Raw genomic sequence first — 27744 nt, forward strand, 5'->3', positions numbered from 1 at the left:
CTGTACTCCCATCGTAATTCTGCTTGATCACTGACTGCTAGCTAGCTCCCATCCTCCCTTTAGTGATATGCTCTGATGCAGCCCACTGGTATCCCACTCCCTGGTCCTCTGCAATGTTTTTCATTTTTAAATTTAAAAAGACTTGTTTCCTCCTTTTTTTGTTTTTTGTTTTTGTGGTGGGAATGATTGGGGGTGCAAGAACACTACATAAGGCATGCTGGGTACTTTTCCTCTACAGCATTTTTTTTTGTTTCACATTAAGCTGTTGCCTCTTCACCTTTTTTTTCCACTGATGCGCAACTTGTGTAGCCACACCGATGTTACAACTTTTTCTGCAACAATTGGAATGATGTTTGTGTAGTTGGCACCGGAGGGCACGAGAGGAACGCAGTGAAAGGATGATGCATGGCAGATTGCCGTCAGATGCTCTTATTTTCCTCCCTAGTGTAGAAATCCTTCTGTGTTCCCCTCTCCCGGTGTTGTGGCTAAGTGGTTGTGACAAGCTTATGGCTCCTGGTGCAACAGCAGCATGCTGGGAATCACAGCAATACTGACGCATGTTCACTCTATGGAAGTCTGGATTCTTACCAAAGATCTGCACACTTGAGTTTTTATGTCTGTAAAGTCTGTGTGTGTGTTAAGGTTATTTATTTTGATTTGATTAAGTATTATTTTTATTTGTGATGCAAGCATGTGCTGAGTTTTTGAAAGCAGTTTTTCTTCTTTGATTTAATTGGGGTTTCAATCAGCCAGTTGTCCATATTGGATCTCTTGACCCAAGCCACTGTAAGCCAGGATTTCTGCATGGGCTTACTGTGGTGATTTCCTTGTGGTGTGTCTGTGTGTGTGTGTGTGTGTGTGTGGGTGTGTGCGAGTCAGTTCTTGCATGATGGATGAGGCTGGCTGGACCCTTTTTAGTTCAGTACTCTCAGTTCTGCTGCAGTGTGGTCAAGAATGAAAGACTGCCACCTGCATCCACTGGTTCAACATAACTCCCTCCGCCACCTCCACCCTCAGTCAATCAGCAAGCTGAATGGATACTGATGGAGCCAATATACCCTGCATCAGTCAACAACCTGTGTTGTCCCTGACATTGCTTTAATCTGATTCTGTGTTTCCTCTCAAGTGTTGCATGATATCAGTCACTTTAATTAATCAGCAAGCAGTTTGTCTGTGTTTTCAGTTGTCACTCTGCATGTACTCTGTTGTACTCCAGTAGTGGTGTTGGGCTGTAGCAGGTCATGTATCAGCTGCATGGTGGGCCAGCAGCAAGAGTCTGGAGAGTGTGTTTCTTTCTGTCTGTTTATGGTGCATGGGCTTGAAGAGACAAAAGGCTGGCGCGGGACAAACCGTGGATTTGTGTTTATACATTCTTTCAACTGAGGAGAAAGGGCCGGACATTTCTATTTGAGGCAATGCTCTCTGGCAGTTCTCCCTCCGTGCAGATGTTGCTGCAGTAACTCTTGCTTTAATTGGTCATATCATTTCAGAGTTTGTTGAACTATGTTTTCAGAGATGAAGGCAAAAGATAACTAGAGTTATCAAATATTTGTATTATAATTCAGAAACTCTGAAATATAGGCCTACTGTATACCTTTGTTATACATAAATATTTTACTATTTTTGTGCGTGACCCTGTAGTTCACTGCTATCCACTGGCATGGGTTTACTTGATGTAGCCAAAGTGTGCATGGTGGGAATTTTGATATGGAAATGTGTAGCCTAAGTGAGGCAGTTCTGCAGACAGCTGGATGTTTTTTCTTGCATGTTTATTCTGTGCAGCCATTTTGTTGAATTAGTTTTGGTGATGGGTCTTGTTGAGTTAGCATGAAATCAGTTGCACATGAGTGTCTCATTGATAAAAAAAGGATGAATAGCTGAATCCATAGAATAATTTTTTGACTTAATGTTTTATGAAAGTTTGCCTTAACTCGAGTGCTGACATTTCTTATTCTTGGTGCATGCCAATGGTAGTTAGTTAGTTATTCTCATAGCTTAGCTGCCCATAGTGTGCATGTATGTAGCCTATATGAAATAGAAAGAGAATTGTTGTGCTTAAAGTTATACTGTACTTCTCTTTGTCTGGAATAAAACTCTGCGCTTTGAAGAAGTCTGTTTCCTGTGCGCTTCCAATGTATCCATGTAAGTGGCCCAACTACAGTTCACTTTGTCTCCACCTGCTTTTCTGTGATCCCATGTCATCACCATTAATTCTATATATAGAGTCCTGTAGGCCTATATATAGGTGTGACAATGTGTATACTCACTAACATACACACCCAAATGCATCGCCATCTGTTCATGGCTGTTTCTGTGACTGTGTCTCTGCTCTAACATAAATGGTTAAGCAGTCCTCACTCATAATAACATCTGTCTGCCGTGGGCAGTAACATTCTGCCTGTCATAGGCTTTTGTTACTTTGACTGTAGGACACTACAAAGCTAATGATATCAAATTCTCCCAAAACCATTTAGTCACATATGTGTAGGCACATATGTACACACATTTCTTTCTTTTGCAATTACTGGCTGTGCAGGAAGTGCAATAGGGTCCCTGCATGGTCACACAGGCAATATTCCTTTTATCCGGGGTACACACTTTTTATGTTTCCTCACCCATCTCTCAGTAAGTGACATTTTGAAGCAAAGCCTATGCTGGCTAAATTATATTACTAATTTTAGTTTAACTGCTGCATCTCTGGGAATGCCAGCCTGTCAAGATTAAGTTGTCTGCATTTGAAAATAAAGAGACAGAAAAATCATCGTTGTACAAAATAATCTGCAGATTTACTTAGTTTTTCATCGGTCTTCTGGGCTGCTCTCTGCCATGCTCACTGTAGATTTGTCTACATTGCAAACCTACAGCGTGGAGGAGCAGTGGCAACTCCTGTAAGGACAAGAGCACAGTCAATAGTTGCAAACAGTGCTCACACGACCATGCAGAACCCTAAAGACTCCCATTCACTAACTCCTGCTCCAAGGTTGTGTGTTTTGTGGTTGACCTGTGTGGCTGGAGTGTTACGGGAAGTGACGGCTCCTCCGCGGCGCAGAGTTTTAGTCAGACATTTCAATGCAGTAGTGCAGAATAGCTGAGGTGTCTGAGTGCGTGTCACAAGTGGTGCAACTCTGCATGAGAAAAAAGGGGGTGGGAGGTGGGCTTTTGAATAAAGAGTGTCATCATCACTGCATGGATGTGGTGGAAGGGATGAGAGGAAGTTGTGCCTGTGGTTCTGCATGCCTGAACATGCACACTCTCACCACACACTCCTCAATGGGACACAGCTGGACTTCAACTCATTTTGGCCCGAACCTTATGCCAGTCATTTCCATAAACATTATGAACATTTTGGATGATTTTATGCAGCAGTATTATTCTTATTGCGAGAATTGATAACAACTTGATTTTGAGTTGTTGAATTGGCGATGGCCTGAGGCGAAGGATAACCAGCTTCATGTGTCCCACTTTCATAGATGAACCCCTCCAACCTCCCCCTCCGCTTTGGATTTTACCAGTCCTGTTTTGTTTTCTTATCAGAACTTTCTGTTCCTGCATGATTTCCCCCAGGAAAAATTAATGAATGCAATGTGCGAGTATCCATGTGTGTTTGCTTTGTACATGAGTGAAAATGTAGGAGAGGTTGAAAGAAAAGGGGAAAGAGAGTTTGTACTTTGCCCTTTCCAACCCTCTGTCTTTCTGTGTGTGCTGGCTCCATTCTTTCTCTTCCTTATCCCTTCACTCTCTCGTCGCCAGTCAAGTTTGTCTTTCTGTCGTTTTGAACTTAATTTGAAAATAATCTAAAGCTGTTCTTTCTAACTGTAATATTCTTTTTTTGCCATCATCTCGGTCTGTGTTTGCTTCCATTTATTTCCATCTATTTTCTTTTCAATTTCCTGACTTATTTTTATTATTTGTCTGTCCTTCAGTATGTTCTTTTGTGGTGACTGGTTAAAAACTGGAAATTACAGCCACTCTACCCACAACCAATTTCAAAACACACACACTTCTCTTGTGGCCTAACTTTACCACACAAGAATGAGTCATTTCTTGCAACATCTAACCAAAATACCTCCGCTTGTCCTTTTGACTTGAATAGACCCAGACAGCATTAAAGCAACCTTTGCTATTCTGCTCATATAATGGAGGGTGGTGTGCATTTGTATCTGCTTTTCTGACTTTTCCTTGGAGGTGTTTAAATTCTCTGCATTTCAGCCCCTCGCTGTACTGTACATTCAGTTGGCTAGTTTTTGGGGTTAAGGCAAGGTTGCCCCTTATCTCCATTCTCCTGTACCATGTCTTTTGTTCTCTAGAGCACCAAATACCTTCCTGTCACTGGTCTGATTGTTGTAATGATGCTCAGAGCTCTGTTAAGCATCGAGAGCTAGCATCCTCCCTCTCTTTTCCTCCTCTTTCTTCTTTCTCTTATATTCTGTTCTGAGCTGTAACACTGCTGCTATCAGGTTTTTATTTCACATGGGGCAAGGGGGGGGCATTTAGGTTTCTTTTGTTACTAGGATTATTTGTTCCTTTATTTATTATATTTTTTCTGTTTCCCTGACGACTTCTGTGTGTTGTTGTCAGTCTCCACGGTAACCACTCGCTGTTTCTACGGCAACGGTAAGTTGTGTACAAACATCTATCACTGAACTGATCCCCTTCCCACCCCACCCCTGAAATGGGCATTTGATACAGTTACAATATTACTTTTTGCATTTCTATTTACCAAATGTAATAATGATAGACCCACGCAGTGTATTGCCCTAGAAAGCTATTGGTATTATGTAATTTTACAGTGCACAGCACATTACCACAGGCACACTGACAGATGGACACAGCATCTTTCAACACATTGGATCTTTTAGCAGTAATATTTTCTCCACATGTCCGTCCCCCCACCATGTCATTAACACCTCACTGGGAATGACCGAATGTAATCACCCTCCCCTATGCAATCACACGGCTATCTACAATCCATCTGATTAATTCTCCGTTGGACTCAATGTATATAGTTTTCCTCTTCCTAATTAATTAAAATCAACAGAAATGATATGAAGCTCTGCTCCGTGTTGCTGCCTACGATTGCTTTGAGTGAATGCAGACCCCAAGCTGCAGGGCAAATAATGCTGTTTTGGTTTTGAATTTCTTTATCTCACTGACCTGCCTGCTTTTAGCATAGTATACTTTGACAAATGTTAGCCAATTGATTACAGTGTGCATTAGAAAAATGCTGTAACACTCCTGCCTGTTTTTACTGCCAAGAGAAAGACCTTCCAATGGCACAAACATAGTCTAACACACTGTGTCATAAAAACTTGAACTAGAACCGTTCATTGGGGATCTTTGTTAATTCATGTAATAAAAAATGTTTACAAACTGCTGTCATGCTGTTGAAGACCTGGATTGGGTTGCACCAGCTATTCATAAATCCTTTACTAAGTTGGAACATAATGTTCCTCGAAAGTTCTTAGCTACTTTCAAAGTAGTCATTTACTAAATTTGGTGTCACTGTTATAAGCTCGTAAAGACTTTAGGTTGCAAGGAAATGCTGATGTGCCATCCAATTAAGAGCAAGCACTTAAGTAAATTGCATCACAGGCTAACAAAAATGACCGTTTTAAAGATGCAAAAGATGTATCTCTTGTAAAGGAGTTACTTTGTTTTATTTATGCCTGTGTTTTGTAATTTGAGGTATGTTGTGTTATTTTTGTGAGATGTCAATTAAAATCTGAAAGATTTACATCGTCATTTATCAAGTTAAGGTCACATATGTTGATCATATTCCATAATCTCTTTTTACTTTTCACTCTTACAGGTCATATATTAGCGAGCTAGCATCAGCATTGTCAGTTGGTTCAGTTAGCTACAAACTCAGCTAGTTACACTTGGCAGTTAGTGGGTGAAAATATTCACTAATAGCTAATCTCTATGTATGAAGAGGCTTGTTTTAATTTAGTGATGTATAAAACTCTACATAGCAGATGCTTAGGTTTGGACTAGGCAGATTGACATTACGAACAGCTGGTGCAACTGGCTGGTCACTTATTAAATCAGCCAGGCTGTGTCCCAAGTCACTCCCCATTTGCTATATAGTGTACTATCATTTACCCCCCCCTGCCATTTTATTGAAATGTCCCAATTCTGAGTGTGTAAATGTATCCACTATATAGTGCCCTCAAAAATTACACAGAGAGTGAAAAAGTAATGTATATGGTATTTGTTCCTGTACTACTTTCTACTTTATGCTGCATTTTATATATGGAAAAATGACCATTGCCTGGCTCAACAGCTGACAGTGATAGGGCAAAATGATAATGATGCTGAGCTAACTGTTTAGTGTTTGTTATGTAGGGAGTAGTAAATGAGTGAATGAGGGAGTGATTTCAGACACAGCCCCCCAGTGTTGTGTCACCATATGCATCTCTAAACCGATATGGGGTTTACCTCGCTGTGTTTTTTGGGTCTCTATTACGCTGCCATTTTGTTTTTCTCTTTTGGTTTGGTTTTCTTGTAGTGGATTGTCTGTGTATTAGTAGTTGTAGTAGTAGTCGTAGTCGTAGTGTATTGGTCTTAGTTTGTGACACACGGTTCTAATGCCTGGCATAGTGTCTCATGTTTATTTTATTTCTCTCCTTTTTTGGGAATGAGGATTGCTCTCTCTCACACACTCTCTCTCTCTCTCACCTTATCTCTACCTCTCTATTTCTCTCTCTCTGTTCCCTCCATCCTTTGGTGCTCTGTTTCTCAACCCACCACATATAATGAGATTTTCAGGAGAATGGTCACCAAATCTAATTGCTTTATTTGAATGATGCACCTTGGTATATATGTTGTGTTTAAACAGTAATTGTTATTAGTTTTTTGTGTTGCTCATGTAAACTTTCTCCCTTTTTTTTCTCTTTCTCTTCACTCCATCTTTACGTTTTTTTCCTGTTTTTGTATATGGACTGGCTCTGTCTCTTTACTTCTCACCTGCATCCCTTCCTCTTAACTTCCCTGTCCCATCTTTGTCTCGTATGTGTTCGATGTGGGAGTGCTGCGATTGTTTTGATTGGTCTTTATGCTGCATCCGACGCTTGCTGATTGGCTGAATTTTTTTTTTGTTTTTTTTTTTGGTTTGTTACTCACTCTTGGTCATGTGATGCGCCCATATTTGGCTGCGTGTAATTTCTGTTTTATATGATTATTAATTTTGTCAAACAAATGTTTTTGCACCCCCTCTTTCTCTCCCTCTCCCTTGTATTTATTTTAAATATTTCTTTTTAGGTATGTAAACCCCACAAGTTTGGTTTCATATGGAAATGTGACGTCATTTTGTCCGGGGGTTATTCAGGCTGGACTGGGAGGGCAAAAGTGGGATGAGAAAGGCTGAATGTTTTATTAATCATTAACACTTTGAGATTTGCCTTCCATATTGGTCTCTGTTGATTTGCATGTGTTCCTGTCGACCGTTTACCCAATTTCATTAATTGTACATTACACCAACACCAGGTACATATACAGCACAAACACAGCTGATTGCCCACCATTAATACAGGCTAAACTTTTCATTGTCATTAAGTGTTAATCTGGACAAATTTTCACTGTGATGCAAGAAAAATGTTGATGTTAATTTGATTCATAAACTCGATTTACATTCCAAAATGTCTTCACTCAAACACCTGCGGAGGGTTGCGTCAGATAGCTAGCCAGGCTAGGCTAATTGAATCATTTGCCACTGACCTTGTCATTTGCAATGAGGGAAAAATGAGGTAAACCTCATTTCCATTTGAATGAAGCTCTGCAGATAAAGAACATGACTCACTAGAGAGGCAATGCGAATGGCAGTCTAGGCCTTAATGGTCTTCTAAATGGGAGTGCTGCGGGTATGTACACACAAGCACTCTCATTCCTCAGTCTCTCTCTCTCTCCTTCTTTGTCACACACACACACGCACACTCTTCCCTCATCTAGCCAAAAGGTCATTAATCTTTAGCTTGTCACACAGTCAGATGTGGAGCTTCAACAGCACACTCGGACAGTAAGGGTTATTACGGAGAGTTACAATCTCCTTCTCTTAAAGCCCATCAAAGGAAGATGAGGATAGATCAAGGGACCGGAGTGTGAGCCTTTGAAGCTCAGAGAGGAGATTAGCAGCCATCTTGGAATTGAAAGGCCTAAGCATTAGTTTGAAATGTCAGCCAGCATGCACAGAACATGCACACGCGCCTAAAAAAATCCACAATACTTTCACCTGTGCATGTAAAAAGAAGTACAGCTCAATTTCCTTTGCTGTGCCCCAACCTCTTTATGCATAGTCACAGCAGCAACATAACTAGTGTCGCCCATAGCAGCCCTCATGTCTCTCCACAGTGAATCACCAAATCTCTACTGGGCAACCCACTTTTAATTGCATGATGACTAAAAATCCCCTTAACAGCCCCCACCCACTTTCACACACAGACATGGACATGCACACAAACATAAACACGCCTGCCATTGAAAGAGTTAGCAGCGATATCAGGAGTAAAATTCCTCCATACTGATCACACAGGTTTAGTTGTAACACCAGCAACTTTTACATTTTAGCCATTTTTTTTTTATTTTTTAGTATAAGCACATGCACTATTTTAAACACAACACCAACAGAGTTCTTTGCCAGAGAATAATCGAGATCACATTGGTAAATTCACACATGTTGTTGGTGGGCCAGCAGCTTAATCTAAGTCAGCTTTGACACCGTAAAGTTTACAACTTCACAATAAAAACAAGGTTATGTTGCTGAATAATTACACAGGACAGAATGATTGGAAGAAATGTAAACTAGATGCTCATACAAATTTAACTTCAGACACCGGCCTTCTCCTTTAATGACAATAAGAATACATTTACTGAATTTAATCAGATATTAAAAATTAAAAAATCTTAACAGCAGGAATATAATTACATTTTTAAAAATAAACATGTATCAGCCTTGGCTTTGTTATCTAGTAATCTTTGTTTGAGTTTGTGTGCTGCTCTTATTTCCTCTCTTGAATTGTTGTGTCTGCTCCTCCATCCCCAGGTGAATAACGCCACCGCCAGGGTGATGACTAACAAGAAAATGGTCAGCCCTTACCCTAACGGAGAGGCTCTCAGCACGCTGCCTTATGGTAATGACCAAACTGATACACACTAAACACCATAGGTACAGAGGGAGGAGGCGGGTGTATGCATGGGTAAATTACACAATACAGCCCCAGTGTTCCCTCCCTATAAGGCTCTGCTGCAGACCACATTCTGTGAGGCCATCAGCCAAATTCATGCAGGTTATTTTAGTTTTATTATTTTTGCTACCACCTACCAGCCTTGTCTGTTAACTTCAAAATTTAGCTCACATTTTCCAGATCAACTCGACAGCGTGCAGGAATAAAAAGAAGGAATGTAACAGGCAGAGCTGTTCTGACCATGATAATCTTCTACAAAAGGATCATGTGACAAAGTTATCTTAATTAAATCATCCACTATCTTCTCAGATTAAGTAAGCTGTTTAAGCTTGAGGACCTGGGCCCTGAACCAAAGTATAAGTGAATACTTGTTATGAATTTTACTAAACTACAGAAATACTGCATAAATAGTGCATTTTGTTTATCATTGACTTGTTAACTTTAAAATAAACTTAACTCTTACTTTAGTGTAACAGAGAAAATGTTTCAAATGACTTGAAATATCTTGAGTAAGATATTTGTATTGTACAATGAATTGTGTATAGAAGTGTCAAATTACCTCCAGAAAGTGTCAAAATACACCAGTTTAAACGTTTAGTGATGGAACAAACAACTCACACAGCTTGCTGCAGTATTTGGAGATATAGTAGGTCTGAGTAAAGATATGATATGTGTACCAAAAAGCTGGTGTAGTGGATTCAGTCGATTAACATGGCAAGAGCTCAGCACTATTTGCTGTTTGTTTCATGTGCTCTGCCATTACATCTTCCAGTTTGGTTTTGAGTTTCACAGAGGCTCAGTCTAATGAAAACAATGTCAGTTAAACGGCCTGAACAGAGGCAAAAATCAATTTAAAACAACACAACTTGGCGGTGCTTGACAGTTCGCTTATTTCTCCTTTTGAGTCCACATCAAGTATTAATCCATAAAACTGCTCTTTAAGTACCTAGTGAACCATGTATGCCAACATTTAAGGTGAATAACTGGATGACAGTACTAATGGTGTAGAGACATATGTGTTTAAAATGTGTTTGTATATAGAACACCATACAAGTGCAGCAGGCATACAAGAGCCTACACTCGTATTGTAATCTGTCCTAATTCATTCTTTGCCCCCTCCCCTCTCTCTGTGTGACTGTCAGCGGGGTGGAAATTGAGTCCTATGGTGGGGGCCGTGTACGGACCGGAGCTCTACGCAGGTAAGGCCAGTCTCCATCTCCTTCATCCACCACTAAAAGCTGTCTCCTCAGCCCATTTTAAATTTCAGTCACATTCCAATCTTTAATTCATATTAATGCATTGCTTGCCTAGCGTTTCTCCTCACTGACACTTTTAGTGATATCAAGCCCTCAAGGCTATAGTTGGATTATTCCCTTCTCTCTTTGCTCCTTAATTCATCCTGGGCCTGCCCCTATCTTTCTTTTCTCATTGTCCTTTTCCTTCCCATCCTTCTTTTCTAAATCCTCGGCTGTCACTCCACCTTCCTCCCCTATTCTCCACCTCCTTTCTAAACCTTTTTGTCCTCGCTCTCCTCCTTCTTCCTCCCCCAGTCCCAGGGTTTCCCTACCCTTCAGCAGCTGCAGCAGCCACAACAGCAGCAGCAGCGTTTCGCGGTGCCCACCTCAGGGGCCGAGGTCGGCCAGTCTACAGCGCTGTGCGGGCTGCTGTGCCTCAGCCTGCCATCCCTGCCTACCCTGGGTAAGAAATATACACTGTTTTTAAACAAGAGCTGTTGAATTCACATAGGAGACCAAATAAAATGGTTAAAGTCAGTTATTGTAAACTGTGTGATATATCTATTGAGGAACACCTCACGAATGCCATTTTCAGAGTCTATTTGACCAGGTCTCTTTTTAATCCAGCTGTGCTCATACACTTCTCATGCTCAAACATTAGTCACACTTCACTCTCTCCAGCAGTCCAACTGGCACATTGTCAATCAGTTCACAAGCTATTCAGTGGAGTATGACACACTGATGGGATTGCACCATTGAAGGTTCATTTGAATAAACACACAGATACCACCATCAGCGGATTTGCATAAACACACACAAATCACATTCAGTCATTATGCAGGAGCAGTCGCCCTGCTCACAGATTTGCCACAAATTATTCACATTTACTGTGATGTGTTTTTTGTGTCCCTTCAGTATGTGTACTGTGCATGTCGTTGCTGTGCTGTGACGATTGGCTAATGGGGTTATGACTGCTCTCATATTCAGATCAAAGCAGAATTGATTGGTTAATGGCCTTGTGGTTGCTTACTATGATGACATTCAAATGAAGCTAAATAAGATGAAATTGGGGGCTGCAGGAAATACCCTCTCCATATTTGCTCCACTGGAAACTGCACTTCTCAGACATTATATCCTCGTAAAACGACCCATTCAAAGTGGCCTCTGCTGCCTTGAATTTCTTGCGGCTGGGGAACAATAGCAGTTTATGGTCTCATTTCAGCACAATGAACTTTATCTATTAGCCCCACGAGTCTATTGTTTAATGTTTTAAGTTGCAGTTGTGGAGCTTAAATGGAAGTTGTATTTCCTCTGCATGCTGCATGGGTGTGAAATAACTTCTTTTCTCTCTCTCTTTCTCTCTCTCTCTGTCTTCCTGTTCCCTCTTGTTATTGCTGTGTTGTGACCTTCACCCACTCTGGTTTTTGGGACTGTGCACCACTCCATTTGCACCCCCCTCCACTACACCCCTTTTCCCTCCTACTTTGCCCCCGCCCCCCTCTCTCTGTCTCGCCCATCCTCCTCTTCTTCTCTCAGCGTGGTGTATCAGGATGGGTTTTACGGAGCTGCCGACTTATATGTAAGTAAACTCACCTCCCACCGACACGCCCTCCCTGTCCCTCCCCTCACACCTTTCTCCTGCTCTTTTTTTTCCTCTGGGGGTGATTGTGCATGTGCGTCCAGTCATGGCCTGCACAGAGCTGCCTGCATAAAGGTGAATGAGCCCACAATGAAAAACAGTTTACAAGCACAACACGCCACAAATGAAGACAAGATGCTTTGGTGATACAAGGTGTTGTCTTTTGGGTATTTTTTTGTGACAGAAATATCTCTTATTATGCCATTTGAACACAGCTTTGGTCAAAATAGGCTGCAGTGATTAAAAACAAAAAAACGAAAAAAACAGAGCTGTGAAATCTTGATGATGGGATCGAGGGTCTCAAACACCACTACAAAGGCTGCTCTGTGGGCGGATGCGGCAGCGTGCATCAGTGTACGAGTGTGCGAACATATGAACAAGAGTGTGTGTGTGTATCCAGGTTGACAACGGTTGTTTCTGTTCTCTCTATAGACTAGTGTTTCAGGACTCAGTCCTTAGTCCCAGATTGCCTCAGGTAGGGTCAACTCAACACCAAACCCACAGTGTGCATTGTTTTACTGTACTACTTCCTCTGATCTTATGAATCATCTTCTGATCTGATCTGGAACATGTTGTCTTTTAGTTGTTATATAAAAAAATTACCACTACTTTGAATTTTGCTTTATTTTTCTACTAACTCACTGAAATGTGCACTTTATTTCTGATTGCGGGGGAAGGGCTTTGTTTGTTGTTTGTTTACTAAACTACTAAATTGTACCAAGTGTATATTTTTCCTTCCAGTTTGTTCAAAAGAGAGCCTGGTCTCTTTTGTCTGTTAGCTTTGGAGAAATATGACACCCATTTTTATTTTGGCAAAAATGACAATACATTTCACAAATATTTTTTTTTAAAAAAAGAAAAGAAAAACAAATCGTTATTTAAAGGTTTCTTGCATTATTCCTCTAAAATTGGCATAACTACCGCCAGGCTACTATTTCGCAGCAGTGGTCCAATCTGTGTTAGCCCGGGGTGTGAGATGCTCTAAAATCCTTCAAGTTGAAACGGAGAACATGGTCTCTTCCTGAATTAACCCCCCGACCCCTCCCAGGATGACTACTGAAGCATGTGCTGATCAGCTGATGCATGCAGACATACTGTATTTCTGCTCTATGTCCTTTTCTTCCTCCACTCACCCAGAAGGCCTTGCTCTCTCTTCTCACCACCCCTTAATATGCCAGTTTTCTCTGTCCCTGCCCTTCTGCCTCTGCTCCGTGTCCTGCAGGACGTCTCGGAGAATGCCAGGGGTGTTTCTGTTGTGCTTTGCTGTGCTCTGTTCTGATCAGGCCCAAATGCAGTGGCGTTGTGTCTTTCTTTCTTTCTTTCTTTTTTTTGTGGAATAGGTTGGTATTGTAATTATGGGTCATGCATGCAGTGTCAGTGCGAGGAGATGATTTTTAGTGTCAGTTTAGGCTTGTGTGGGTGTGTTTGTGTGTGTGACTTTTTTTTCCCATCCTCCCCTGTTTTCTTTCTCCTTGAATCCATGAACACAAATAATAAATAACAACAAATGCTGTTTTTGCCATAAACATGTCAGACCTCAGTGTCCCGTAGTGTCCTCAAACTGTAGGTGTTCTCTTGACGTATCCATTCATTACTTGAATCTTCTGTCCTGACAAGACAATGAGGTTTCTATATGGCCTCAAGTGTGTGAACATTTTGTCTCCCACTGTTTTTACCTCTCCCTCTCCTGTAGTGATAATAATACAATCTAACTCAACCTTGACAGTCCAATTTCCTCTCTGTGCCTCACTGATGAAGCACTACTTGTCAGACATTCAACACCACCCCACCTCCTTCTTTCCCCACACAGAAATGCAATATACTGATACATACTATATTTTATTTATTGTAAATGGCAGGGAAACATTATTTTTTAGTATTTTTTAGAATGTATCCATAATGTACGCTTGGTATTTTAGAAATATACCCTTGATCATGCATGAAATATGGTATTATTTTGAAAATACCTAGAAAAGTTGGTTATATACATATTTTTGGAAGTTGGAAGTTATATATATATATATATATATATATATATATATATAAGTATTTCTCAGAATTAAATGTCAGTATATTGCATCTCTATATTACGCGCCCCTCCCCCAATCATTTACACACCTTAGCCCAGGTGTATTGTTCCTCAGAGACATGTGACTCAGTCCTGTGTTGTGTGTGTGTGTGTGTGTGTGTGTGTCTCTAGGGAGGCTACCCTGCTGCTGCTGCCGCCGCCTGCCTATCGCTACGCCCAGCCCGCAGCCGTAACCGGAGCAACCGCCGCAGCTGCCGCCTACAGTGACAGGTGAGGTCAACCCAGGCCACACATCGACAAACAGACGCACACACACACCTCCCTGTACAACAGAACTGCTGAGGTGTAGACTGTAGAGCTTTTCAGAAATCAGTTCCAGTACAGATTTGAGGCAGAGAACTCAGGTCTGGGTTTTGATTGGCTGTGGATAATATAAAGAGGAAGCCAAGGCCACAGGATTAATACATTTCAATGTGCCATAGTTCTTTGATAAGAGCCTGAGAATAGTGGTAATAGAATCTGGAGACGTATGTGGACTTTTATGTCAGTAACAAGTAACACTCAGTAGCTCAGTATTAATGGATGGATACAAATGGATAAGTAAAAGACATCAAGACTTAAAGCATGAAATTAAAATCTCATTTCATAGTTGAAGATTAGATACTGTGTAAGATTTACCTGTGTTGCAACATGATCAAGGAGCCAAATGAATATAATAAAATGATTTAACATTCTTTATTAAATTATATTAACAATTTAATTAATTGAAGTATCTTCTTTGAATGTTTGCTGTGGAGTAGGAGAAACAGTGTCTGTGTGCCAGTTACATGTAAGAGACCACTAAAAAATGAACTTGTTACTGGACAACAAAGTGCCCTCTTGTGTTGTAAACAAACCGTTTCTATCACTCCCAAGTGTTTCTCACCAAAACCCACTGAGGGTAAACTACACTAATCGTCGCCATTTATCATGAGAAAACAACTTCACCCAGTGTCTCTTGGTTGTTTTTGTGGAGATCTGTGCCCATAGTGAAACAACTGCACAACAGATAAACAGCAAAACCTCTTCTTCACTCTCTCTTTTTTTGGCTAACAACAAAACTGCACATCACAGTCAACAACTTGTAAGGAGCGAGACAGAAAGTCTGGTTGACCAAATTATTATTTTACAATAGCAACAGATCTTCTTAACTCTACTACCATGCAGCCTCTGACTCTCAATGGGCAGCTTACTGAAACACTCACTGATGCTCCAAGCCAGCCTTTTAAGATGTAAACACTCTGGAAGCCGTTTTGGAAAAGCTCACCTTTTGGTTGAGAAAAATGCTGTTTTGGTTTGAACAGACGACTGAAATGGGGAGAAAAAGATGTGTTTACACATGTAACCAGCTTAGTGTGGACAAACTTGCAAACCTGATTTTGTTTACTTGCTAGCCTTCTTCTTGATGAGTGGAATAGTGTGAATTGTGTACTCATGTGTGCATGTGAAAAAACAAAACTCTCATGAAGCTTTGCATAAGAGCATGAATCAACAAAAATCAGTAGGGTGCTGTTTAAGCATTTTGTCCTTTTTTAACTCAAATGATTTACTTCTTGTGTGTTGTGTTTGTGTTGCTAGTTATGGCCGGGTGTACACTACAGATCCATACCACGCTTTAGCTCCAGCTGCTGCTGCTTACGGAGTGGGAGCCATGGTGAGAAAACTGACACAAACTCCACAAAACAACTACAGCATAAATTAGTCAAACTTTTAAAGAGGCCAGTTGTACATTAAACAGCGGGGGGGTACACACAAGTACACCCATGTTAAGCGCTTCTTTGAGTTCACTGTGAGTCTACTGCAGGACATTGCACTGGAACTGGGTCACACTTGGGTCAATAATGTGTAATTTGTGGATTTGTAGTGTAACCATGTGTAGAGCAACAACAGCAGTATATAGCTGTAACTTCATTGTTTCCACTGTATGACTGTGTTGTCCCTTCTGTCTCTTTCAGGCCAGTTTATATCGGGCAGGATACAGTAGGTTTGCTCCTTACTAAAACCACAAATCACACCCAAGAAATTTCACATCGCTCCAAAACACTTTTTCAAGCTCTTTGTTTGGCAGGAGCTCCCCTCCAGTTTTCTGCAGGCGGACTATAGTGACAACTCATGTGTTTTTTGTTTTTTTTTTTTCCCCTGTGTTTTTTGTTTTTTATTCTTGTGGCGAGAGAGGTCATTGCCACATCATCGACTCAAACTCTGTTTCTGTACTCTTCTCTCTGTCGCTGACATGGAAACAATGGAAAAAAAAAACTACCAGGAGCGTCTCCCACATAAAAAAAGCTGGAGCCTACTACTTTGATCTACGTGGCACAATTTAGGCTGGTTTTTAGAAACACTACGGGACCTAGAAGGAGAGAGACTGCTGTTCCTCTGTGATCCTGAACACTACAAACCTTTTTTTTCCTAAGAGTCTCTGAACTTACAGTATATCCACTGCCCTGTAAGACCTGATCAGACCTATATACACATTCAACACCAAGTATACGGTTTCCTCTAGTTTACATTTTCCTTTAGTGTTGACCTGCACAGAATGATAGAACTGCCACAGCACAGCGTTACAAAAAAAAGGTACTTATGTTTTTAAACACTACATTGATGTAAAGCTGCCCTCTCACAGCAGAGACGTCCCTCTGGTTTAACATTGTGGTACAATAACAAAAAAAAAAAAACAAAGAATCAAACTCTCGACTGCTCGAGACAGAAAACATAGGAATTATTCTTGTTATGTTGTAAAGCTGGAATACTGAACATTCAGCTGGAGGGAACTTGGGAGCATCTGACTGACAGAAACCACTGTTGTCCTGGCAACAACAAACTATGAACACCACCACATGGGAAAAAGTCTCTTGTTTTTTGTCATTTTCCAACATTTCCCAGCCTCCCCCAAGTGCAAAAGGAAACAGAAAAAAGCAAAAACTAATGTTTAAAAAAAGGTGTGAAAATGACCAGGAAAAAAAGTGGCTTTGTTTTTTCTGCATTACCTCAGTTTTGCTGTCATCGATTCTGTTTTGCTGCCATTGATTAATTATATATATATATATATATATATATATATATATATATATATATATATACATATATATATATATATATATAAACTGTCCATTATTTTTGGTGACCGAGCCATTACCTTGTCCTTACTGCTGGTCCACGCATATTCCATTTATTACTATAAGTGCAACACTAAGATGGGATGTTGAATCACTTTCTAGCCTCTTTCAGCTGAGAACTGACCCTGTATGTACTGTATGTCCATTTTGAGAATTCAGTGCACTTCCCCTCAAAGGCTCAACCTTGATCTGCCCCTAGTGCTTCTTCCAAAAAAGGACTCGGTACATTTCTACTTTCTACGTCCTAAACCGTCAAACATTCCAGCTGTAGCAGCGACGCAGTAAATGAACTTGGTCAGATGGACAAAGAACCGTCAGAAACACAAATGAACTAGATTTAGCAAAGCAGTTTTGAAGCGGGAACACCCACATGGGAAACTAATCATCTGCCAGTCAGCCAAATGGGAATCCCTCCTGGCCAATTGAGATATTTATGCCTACAGGCTTTCAGGCAGAGCTGCTCTGTGTGTGGAAATGGTGTCTGATCTCAACTCAGCAGAACAGTAGATCCCAACAGAACAGCCCAGATTAGAATACAGCAAAGCCTGTTGAAGCAAAAGACACTGCAGTCATGTAATGGAGTCTTGAAGTAATGAGAGTTTTGTATTTATATTCATTGATTTCACTAGTTGTCCACATCATTTTGTAATTTTAAATCCTTCATCATGCTCTCTGGGAGTGAATAGTTTTAAAGTTCTCTTTACCAGTCTTTCTGAAGGCATCATAAAAGGACTGGCAAGCAGACAGTTTATAGACCAGGTCTCTGTCCTATGTATTACATCTCCATTATACTCTCACTATGTTGTTATTGCTATTATTTGCCTTTTTTGGTTCCAAAGATTTTACTGAAGAAAGCACATTTTTGGTCCTGATGTATTTCTTATTTTTGTGGCTGATTTTTTATTTTTTATTTTTGCCTTATAATTTCTGTCACATTGTTTATCTGTGGGTTGAGGCTGCATTTTTCAGCACAGTGTTGAAACAGCACCCGGGGAAATGTCATTGAAGCTCTAAAAAGACAGAGAACGCACGTTTGAAACGTTGCAGCAATTTGGGAATTCTGAAATTTGATTTGCTCTACACAGTAATTTATTGTCTCTCTCTTTTTTTTCTTCTTCCCAATTTTAATTAATACACAAACATGCTGAGATGCAGAGGTGTTTGCTGCAGACAAGGGAAATCAGAGCAGATGGAGCAATGAGGGATACGCAGAGAGACGGAGGTAAACACGAGAGGATGTTTTGAATTGCATTTGCCAGCAGGGCCAAATTACAGGCAAAGTAAATGGGGAGGGGGGCGGCGGGGAGAGAAACGTCCACACAATGTCGAAAGGGCCCCGCAGCCCAGCAGTGGCCACCTTTTGAACAGTGAAACAATGTGTGGGCGGTTAGTCAAGGGACATTGTGGCAGTGATGGTGAAGGTGAGAAGCTGAGCCATTAATCATTAGCTGACAGGATAACAACATCCCCCGCTGTCTTTTTTTTTTTTTTTTTTTTTTTTGGTCAGGGGGATACAGTGCGCTCAGGGTGGAGCGGACAGTGTGAGGAGGGGTAATGTTGTTTTGTATGATTGTGAAAACTGTGTGCAGTAGGTCCAATGAGTATTTTCGACGCGCATTACCTCTTTTTTTGTCTTATTATCCCTTACAAGTATTATCCTAAGTGTTGCTATGCATGCTTTTGTGAGAGAGGAAGGGTGTCAGTCAGAGTCTTTTCATTTGTGCATGAATTCAAATCATAGTGCTGGAGGAGGAAGATGAGGAGGAGAAGAGAGGAGGAGGATGGGGTGTTCACATAGCGGGAGGGAAGAAAGAACTCGGGATTGTTATGTAACGCAAGGTGACAGGAGTGACGGAGGAATCTCAATAAAGGTCCAGTACAGAGTGTCTGGGCGGGGAGGGGGGAGAGAGGCAAATGGCCCCGCAGTCGCTTTATGGAAGCCGATCCAGTCCGCTTCAGTAATCTGGGTTATCTCTGCTCTGCGCCTCTGTGGTCGTCGTGGTAATCACCAGTCATATCAGATGTGTAAAGTTTAATTTGGTATGTCTGGACCCCCTGTGGGTTGCTTTTATAATGAAAGTAAATCTCCAAAATTCCAACAATAACGACATCGGCCCTTCAAGTGATAACTCTGCCTTAAGCCCAACTGTTAAAACAGAGAGATGAGGCTGGTACAGAGTATTATTGTGAAGCTGCCCACAGAGATGCTCATTTAGCAACATCTCCACTTCACTCGTGTGAGTTGGCAGGAGCTGGTGTCGGGGTGGTGTAATCGTTATGGAGTGGAGCAGTGGCCGCGGCGCAGCTGCAGCGACTCCTGTGGGTTCGCCTTCGCTCGTTTTCGTCTCTTCTAATTGGAGTAAATCTTATTTTGCGAGGCTGCACAGTAACCGCAGAGGTGTGCTGGAACGACACAGAGGCAGAACTTTACCCGCGGCCTCTGACCGCAGACTCCCTGCACTGTGCTCAAGTCAACCCGGTGGGAGTTTTTGTACAGGGATTTAATAAATGGGTTTGAATTGCATGTGGAGATTTTTTTTAATGTCACATGCTCTTAAAAGCTCATTTATCCAAGTGATTTTTTTTCAATAAGTGACATGTATTTTCTCACAATTTTTAATTTGCCATCCTTGTGTCTGCCTTCTGTTTATTCTCTTCATTATTATTGAATGTATATAATAAATAAACTGTTTGGTTTTTACTCTGGTCTTTGGATACTTCTTACCTGTGCCCTGTTCTAGGGTTTAACATTGTTGTACCAAGTGCTTGGTAAGAAGGAGGTGATAGAGCACATTCCCAGATACATTTCTTGATTTTGGGGCTGGTAACCATTCTGTTATTTCCTTCCCATGATTATCTGAGTCTTATCATTTTCTTTGCAGTGTTTGGCTGCTGGAATGGGGTTATCCAATCAGGAGAGAGGTTGCTTTAAATAGCACAAAACCCCTATACCAGAAGGAGATAAAGGAGACATGTTTTTGATCAAACAAAAACTACTAGAAGAGAAATGTTGCAACTTTTTGATCACAAGCTAAACAAGAATCACTTCTCTGTCTGTCCAAGAACTTTTTCCTTCTCAGTGGTGCATTAGCTCGTGTGAGTCAGATGACTGATTGAGGCAACAATTGCACACGATTAATGCCGCTCAGCTGGGTCGCATTGGTGTTAACTCTTGACTTTTGTTCCTCCAGACCAAATCTACTTTCTCATCGCTGCCAAGGGGGAACAATCTGGAACAATCTTTAATTGCATCTGGAGTTAATGGCCATAAATGGGTTGGATGTGACGGGAAACCTCATATCCCTGCTAATTGCTCTAATGCACAAGAGGCCAATTGCCAATTTGATGGCATGCTCTTCGTGAGTAATTGAAGTCGGGCTAATTGGGAGAATAGATTGAAGGCCATCTGATAAGGGGTGGGGTGGGGGGTATGTGAAGATTGCATCTATTGAAGTGAGGAATTGACCTTTGTGGATGGCAGAGTCACTACAGGCCACTGGGAGAAAAATAAACAAGTACAGAACAGACCATCACAAACTAAATCAACATTATAGATGGACTGTACTGATATCACTTATTGTAGACAATTGTGCAAATAATAGAGGAAAGACAGCCTGTGGTATCAGTCTGCTGCTCAAACACTCATCTTTTTCCTTACCAAGGCAGTATGTAACTTGAAAACTTCAGTGCTTAGCACTTCTGACTAGTTTTCCCTCATCCAGCCTCACTTGGCGTGCCTAGACATTGCCCCCTGGTGGTTTAACTGTGGTACTACCACCACTCTGCTCCCTATGAGGTTGAGGCTCCAGTTTGCAGCAGGTGCCTGGAGGCATGGCACCGATTCTGGTTGAGACAGAGTAATTGGCCTTTGGTATGCCATCTGTGCAGATGGAGAGTGGGAGAAGCAAAGGTTGCGTGAGACTGTAACAAACAAATCTGAGCTTTTACAGACAAACCTTTTATTGACATCGCTTGTCACAAGAATGTAAAAAACACATTAAGATATCTGTTATTGAAAAGAGGCATACTTTGTATTCCCCGTATCTCTCTTTGTACACAGGTAGTGTTTTTGGTGCAGCGCAGCATCCAGCAACTGTAATGTAACTTTGAATATGGAGATGTTAATCAGTGATGGCACAAGCCTCCCACAGTGCTGACATGTCTCCTGTCCCATCCTCCTCCTGTCTTGTCTCATCTCATCTCCTCTCCTTTCCTGTGCTGTTTTTTTTTCTCTCCCCTCTTCTCATTCCCTCTCCTTTCATCCCTCATCTCTACCATTCACAGATGCCTCTGCTCTGCTCAGCAGTTTGGCACCTTCAGAGTGACAGTTTCACGCCTCTTCTATCACCTCAGGGCTATTATATACCATATCAGACTAGCACACAATGTGCACACACCACACACACACACACACACACACATACATACATGCAATCATAAAGATTCACTTCCACTAAGTATTTGTGATGTGGATTTCCCGCCAGAAGAAAGGCTGGACTATCTCAAACCATCCATCCAGCCTTGATGATGAACTCACGCAGATGAGTCATACTGCTGAGTCCTTTTTTCTTTCTTCTCTTCAGGACAGAGGATTTCATCCTACTGACAGATTTGAAATAACATTTCTCATAACACTACACAGAAATATTTACATTTGCTCAAGAATATTTAACAGAGAAAACCATATTTTTGTGCCAAGTACTTGAAGTACAGATTAGTGCAGGAGCTGGGTCATCCTCAGCTTTGGCTTTGGTATCAGTTTTGACAGACAGAAAATGAACATGATTTTAATCTTGCCCATAATATTCATCATACGGTTCCCTGTAGTTGGTGGTCTGAGGGCGAGGAATGGTGTAATCCTTGTCAGTGTCGATTTCCTGAAACACACACACATACATATAATCACACATTCATCACGTCGCTGCAATTAATACCCATGATAAACTGTGCTTTCATTCATGTTACTGTGTAATTTAGCTATAATTGTATCCAGTAGTGAAAGGTCGCAGTGCTTAATAGCCAAGTATGTGGAGTCAGATTGTTAATCCTGGTTTATTACTCACTGTCATGGAGAATCCAGACTCATAGGGTGAACGCAGCGCTGGCTCAGCTCTCCTGCCTGAAGGGAGACACATGATACAGTTAGCTCATTATTGGCTCATTATATACTGTTCATCATAAAGACCCACAGTGAGAGCTGAGCTGACTGATAGCCAAATTCATTTTTTGATGCTGGACCCAGTCTCCATATTCATTTTAGCTTGTGATTATATTTTAATATAACAAATGTAATTTGGTGAATTGTTAGCTAGACTCAGCCAATGATTTTTGTTTAGTGTGTAGAGAAGGATAAAAAAATTAAACCATTATTCAATTTACTGATTGAATTCATAAGATGTAAAGAACACCCATGTTCAATGTGATATACTCAGAGGTTTTGCTTTGAAGCCTAACTTGGTCTGGTAGGACCACTAGTTTACAGCAGCCAAGATTAGCTAACATTAGATTTCTACATACTAGGCAGATTGCTGTGTAACTGACATTAGCATCCTCTGACTCTTCTCAAGTTATGTTGCTACTATGCTCTACTTCTGTTCTACTGTTTTATTATTTGCCATTTGTCCTCATTGTGGTGGTATTTGCAACCAACATGACTGAGTTCTTTTCCATTAGGGTGTTAGAAACAATCAGTGGATGAATCAGCTGGTTAAGAACTGGTTAATAGAAAATTAATTTGCAACTTTTTTTTAATGTATCATTTAAACCATTTTTTAAGAAAAGCTGCCAAAATCTCCAAATGTTTAAATGTGAATTTTACTGATCCTTTTTGACAGTGCATTGAATATCTTTGGTTTTTTGACTGTTGCTTGGACAAAACAAGCAATGTGAAAAAGTCACCTTGGACTCTTAGATATGTGATGGGAATTTTATTTTCTGACATTCTGCAGACTGTTGATTACTTGAGAAAATAATTGACAGATTAATTAATACTGAAAGCAATTGTTAGTTGCAGCCACAATTATTTTGTGTCCCTCGTCTAGCTTCGCCCTCAGCACAATTCACAGTCTATCAATTAGGCTCCACTCAATTTATGACTAATGAGGATATTTTCTCACCTCTTCTGTTGTCACCCTCAGTCTCAAAGCTTCCATTTTCTTTTCCTTCCTTCGGACTGCCCAGTCCTGGAATATCAGCACTAGGGCTGGTCCAGCCAGCAAAGCTCAAAGGGATATCCCTGGACTTGGCCTCCCCCCTGCAGAGAAAGGCGATCTGGGACAGCCCATGCCCCATCAGTAACACCCAGCCATTGGCCACCAATGCGATACTAAGCACCGGGTCGTCCCATCGCGGCCTACGGCCCAACTCAGGGTTTCCCCTGACAAGCATAGTGATCCACACCACCCAGATGCCGACAGAGAGGAGCAGCGTGAGGCAGAGCACCAGGGCCTGTACCCTCCCCTGCTGGTTGGTGGGCCCTGTGTAGCTGTAGCTGTACGTAGAGCAGGAGCGGCACAGGAAGTGCAGGGCGAGGATCAAGCTGATAGCCAGGAGGCACAGCACGTAGATCTGCAGCATGACAAATTCCTCTGGGCTGTACTCACAAGCCTTCTTGTCTCGGACCAACACGAGTATCAGCCACTCTGTGGAGATGATAACCTGCACCATGAAGAGCCCCAGGGCCACAGCAGGCTCCCCCCAGCCCCGGGCAGCCGCAAAGCCCAGCAGGGCAAGGCAGCGAGCCAGCAGGCAGGAGAAGGCCAGGGAGAAGAGCACGCCGAAGAGGAAGATCCTGGTGGGGCATGTCTGAGGGGTGAGACGGATGATGAAGGCAAAGGTGATGGCGAAGATCCCCGCTGTGGCTAACAAGAACATGGACATGGAGGCCACCGTGCCTCCGATACTGCTGCGTTGGTTCCGGGTTGAGATACAGATCCAACAGGACCAGAACAGCAGGCCTAAGAGAAGAGCCACGCTGAACAGGAATCCTGAAGAGGCCAAGGTCTCCAGCACAATCCCCCATGCTGCCCGCCGGTCGCACAAGTACCTGTAGATGGGGTGCAGACCCTTCCCGCAGCCTGGTACGCCCTTCAGGGTAGTATCGTTTGAGGGAACAGAGGTAGTAGTTGTAGTGTTGCTTGTGGAACTGACTGAGCTGCTGTTAGTTGACTGGCATAGACAGGTGAAGGGGACATAGAGGAGGAGGAGGAGGGGGAAAAGGGATTTGTACTTCTCAGATAAAAAGGCCATATTCATTTTAGTAATCCACGTGGGGATTCAGTCCTTCCTTTGAGCCGTCCTTTGATTTGGCAGGTCTTTTCTCCTAAAACAAAGGTACATGTCAGCACAAAATATTTAAGTACAAGTTTCGCCAAACACACTCACATTGTGTTGACGGAGGACGGATGAAATGGAAGACAGGATAACACAGAGGTCAGAGCGTGGAAAGGAAAAAAGGTGAGAGAGGTTTGACAGCTGGAGTGAAGAGAACAGGAGGAGGGAGTGTATAAACATGCCAGAACAAGGCAGAGGAGTGTGTGAGCCAAGGCTAAGAAAGGAGGAAAAAACAACTGTAACATGGAGTTCAGGTTGGGACAGAACATGATAGGTAACTACCCTGTGGTAGACAAACACACATGGGGATTGTGGTTTATGCACAGCACAGACAGGAGAGACGAGAGACACAGTTAAAGATATTCACTCCTGATAGCTGATTGTCACTTCCTCCAGTCTGTAACAGAGCCTTTGTTTCGGCCTCAGAGATTCAAAGATGACCTTTTGTAGCCTTATCGCGCCCTCAACATGACCCAGGCCCTCAACTTTGCCCCTGCGCCAGCCTTCATTTGTATAGTCGGTCAGGAGATCATAGAGTGGGAGAAAGATTTGTTAAACAATGGCTGCACTCAATTTTAGGAGATTATTTCTGTCTGAATTTAAGGGCATGGAAGGTTTTGATTTGCTGATTTGAATATGAGGCTCTGTACATGATATGAACTACGACTGATAACATAATGTGCGCTTACATTTCCAGTGTATTATAAAGAAAATATCAATGCGTGTTTGGTGATTATGACTTAGACTATTAAAAGTACATCTCACAATAAGAAATCTGAACAAGCTTCTATTTAAAAAAAAAAGACACTTACCTTTTGTCTTTTTGGATGCGAGTCTAAACAATGTCCAAATTTCTCCTCTTAACCACACCCCAAAAAAAATCTTGATTTGAAGAGTAACTAGAAAATGTTCCAATATTTTATCTGTTTGTGCAGCAATGTCTGCTTATCATGTATCCGTGCACCTTCTATCCTGATGATGTGTCCATATCTCTGCCAGCCCAAGGTAACAGGAAGAGTACAAGACGAGGAAGGAGAGGGAAGCAATGGAGCCGACGAGGTTTTGAAGCCACTGGGAGAGAGGTTTTGTTTTCACCTGGCATCAACAGGTTGGGCAAGAGCAGAGAAACCTGCACCCCTACTCATACTTTCCTTCCAGACCCCTCCTGTTTCTCTTTCTCTCTGCGTCCCTCCCACAAACCATAGGTGGGGCCCACACACCTGGAGGTGATGATCCACACAATCACACACGCGGGGAGGGAGAGTTCACTCCTCCCTCGTCATGAATCCCATTTCCCATAAGAATTTGCATCCCACTTTGAGATAATGTGCACACTTTATCTGGATTAAACAGAGCACTTGGAGCAGGTTTGAGGTGTTATGTCATGTGAAACAAATGCTCAGAAGGGGTGAGGAGCATGTTGATGTAAGGCAGGGAGTTAAGGTGAGTCCAACTGACTCATCCCAGTCTCACCTACAGAACAGGACCAGTCGTCACCTTAGTTACTGGTAAATCACAGCAAAAACAAATTGAAATTGGTGAGTTGGCCTCAGGGAGAGTTGCATCAGGAATAGAGAGCGCTTTCTAACTGTTGTCTTTTACAAGCCCATACGTAACACCTCAACTCATGTCTGTACAAGTACAGTTTATAAGGTGTGTTCAGGGGAATCTTAAGTCTCCTCTAATGTTGTTAAAACCCAGAGAGACAGAGCTTTATCTTTTTAATTATCAAGCTTGTATGTTACAGTGTGTATTGTTTACGACAACATAAAGTTATGTCTACTGAATATTTCAAAAGCACTAAAACCTGAAGTCTCCCAGGTGTGTCATTTAATACCAGAGGAATTGAAGCATGACAGGAAACATTCGTGTTCAGACTCTCAGTCACTTGGTGATGACAGCAGGTCATTATATTGATGAGAAACTATAGCAACCCAAGTGTCTAGGAAAAGATGTTGATGGACAATAACAGTGTTGGCTGGCAGATGTCAGGTGCTGGTGTTTGTTTAGTGAATGTTGCAGGGTTAAGACCTGTTTTGTTTTCTGGCCTTTTTAGTCATGCTAGTGGCATGGGTGTATGGATAGCAATGTTGGTCTGTTGTCAGTCAGTCCATCCACCATTTTGGATGATGAATTGTGATGAATTTCCATGAAATTTTGTACAAGCATTTGTGGTCCTCAGTGGATAAACCCAAGTGACTTTGGTGATCCCCTGCCTGTAGAATTAGGCAGTTGGTGGGTATCTCTGGTTTGGCCCTGGAGTAGTTCTCCTCCTACCACTCTGCTGAGAGTTTCTCAGTTACTGCTGGTTACGATGTGTCTTCATCTGAAACTCATCCCATAAGTCACTTTAAAGGTATCTCCTATTATTGCTATGCAGATGATATTCAATTATACATCTTGTTTAAGCCTCAAAATGTAGTTAAATTGTCCATATTACATAATCGGGTAAACATTAGTTTAAAAAAATGGATGGCAGAAAAGTTCCTGCAGCTCAGTCCTAACAAAACGCAAGTTCTTATGCTTGCCTCAGCCAGCCCTGTCCCTAATGGCTACGTATCACTGTCCACCAGGCACTGACTCTTGACCATCATGCTAAGTGTTTGTTCATTCCCCTAATTTTTCTAGCTGAGAAACACTGCAAAGGCTCAGGTCCAATGTGTCTCAAACTGAGATGGAACTGATTATTCACGCTTTTATTTCAACCTGTCTTGACTATTGTGACTCCCTCTTTACCTGTTGCCTATGTAGGGTGTAAAATGCTAAATACCCTTTGACTTGCTCATTAAGAGGTCTCATATGACACAGATCTTGTTTGCTTTGCATTAACTCCCCATCAAATTCATACTTCAGTTAAAGATTCGGTTGTCCCTTGCTCAGGACTTAAAAAAGAAAGAAACTGCGCTTTTAAGGTAGTGGCACTTGTAACTACTTGTTAGTATACTGTATATACAGTATACATTCATTAGTACATTCATTATACTGCATATATAATGTATGGAATATTAATATTCAACAGAGGATATCATAAAGCTTAGGACTCGCCTTTTGAATGTAGTCAGGTATTTACATACACAGTAGCAGCATATTAGCAGATCATTTGTTTTTCTGCGAGATGAGAAAGAACAGAGTTTCTGGTTACATGACATTTGCAAAAGCAAACACCATGGTTTGT

The 27744-nt window shown here is 41.6% G+C and overlaps 2 protein-coding genes across 2 annotated transcripts in view; one reads left to right on the top strand and one right to left on the bottom strand.

The window, feature by feature from the left end:
- Window positions 1–19938, top strand: part of LOC108877585 (RNA binding protein fox-1 homolog 2-like) — a 44886-nt gene extending 24948 nt beyond the window's left edge. Inside the window, 8 exon segments of the mRNA XM_018667668.2 lie at window positions 9038–9125; window positions 10322–10378; window positions 10730–10877; window positions 11951–11993; window positions 14254–14262; window positions 14264–14352; window positions 15700–15775; window positions 16077–19938. Of these exon segments, the coding sequence (XP_018523184.1) occupies window positions 9038–9125; window positions 10322–10378; window positions 10730–10877; window positions 11951–11993; window positions 14254–14262; window positions 14264–14352; window positions 15700–15775; window positions 16077–16121 (555 nt within the window). The 3' untranslated portion in view covers window positions 16122–19938.
- Window positions 19939–21174: 1236 nt separating this feature from the next.
- LOC108877586 (G-protein coupled receptor family C group 5 member D) lies at window positions 21175–25721 on the bottom strand. The gene is made up of 4 exons (XM_018667669.2): window positions 25382–25721; window positions 23354–24558; window positions 22301–22356; window positions 21175–22114 (listed from the first exon to the last, which is right to left on the bottom strand). Exons 2-4 carry the CDS (start codon window positions 24489–24491, stop codon window positions 22025–22027), a joined length of 1284 nt encoding a protein of 427 aa, XP_018523185.1. The 5' UTR covers window positions 24492–24558; window positions 25382–25721; the 3' UTR covers window positions 21175–22024.
- Between the last annotated feature and the right edge of the window lie 2023 nt (window positions 25722–27744).

The sequence above is a fragment of the Lates calcarifer genome, linkage group LG11, assembly GCF_001640805.2.
Source record: "Lates calcarifer isolate ASB-BC8 linkage group LG11, TLL_Latcal_v3, whole genome shotgun sequence".
Classification (NCBI taxonomy): domain Eukaryota; kingdom Metazoa; phylum Chordata; class Actinopteri; family Centropomidae; genus Lates; species Lates calcarifer.

Coding starts and splice junctions, on each gene's coding strand:
- LOC108877586 (XM_018667669.2), bottom strand. CDS start 24,491: ATGAATATGGCCTTTTTATCTGAGAAGTACAAATCCCTTTTCCCCCTC. Junction 22,357..23,353: donor TGAGGGTGACAACAGAAGAG/GTGAGAAAATAT, acceptor GTCTCCCTTCAG/GCAGGAGAGCTGAGCCAGCG. Junction 22,115..22,300: donor AGTCTGGATTCTCCATGACA/GTGAGTAATAAA, acceptor TGTGTGTTTCAG/GAAATCGACACTGACAAGGA.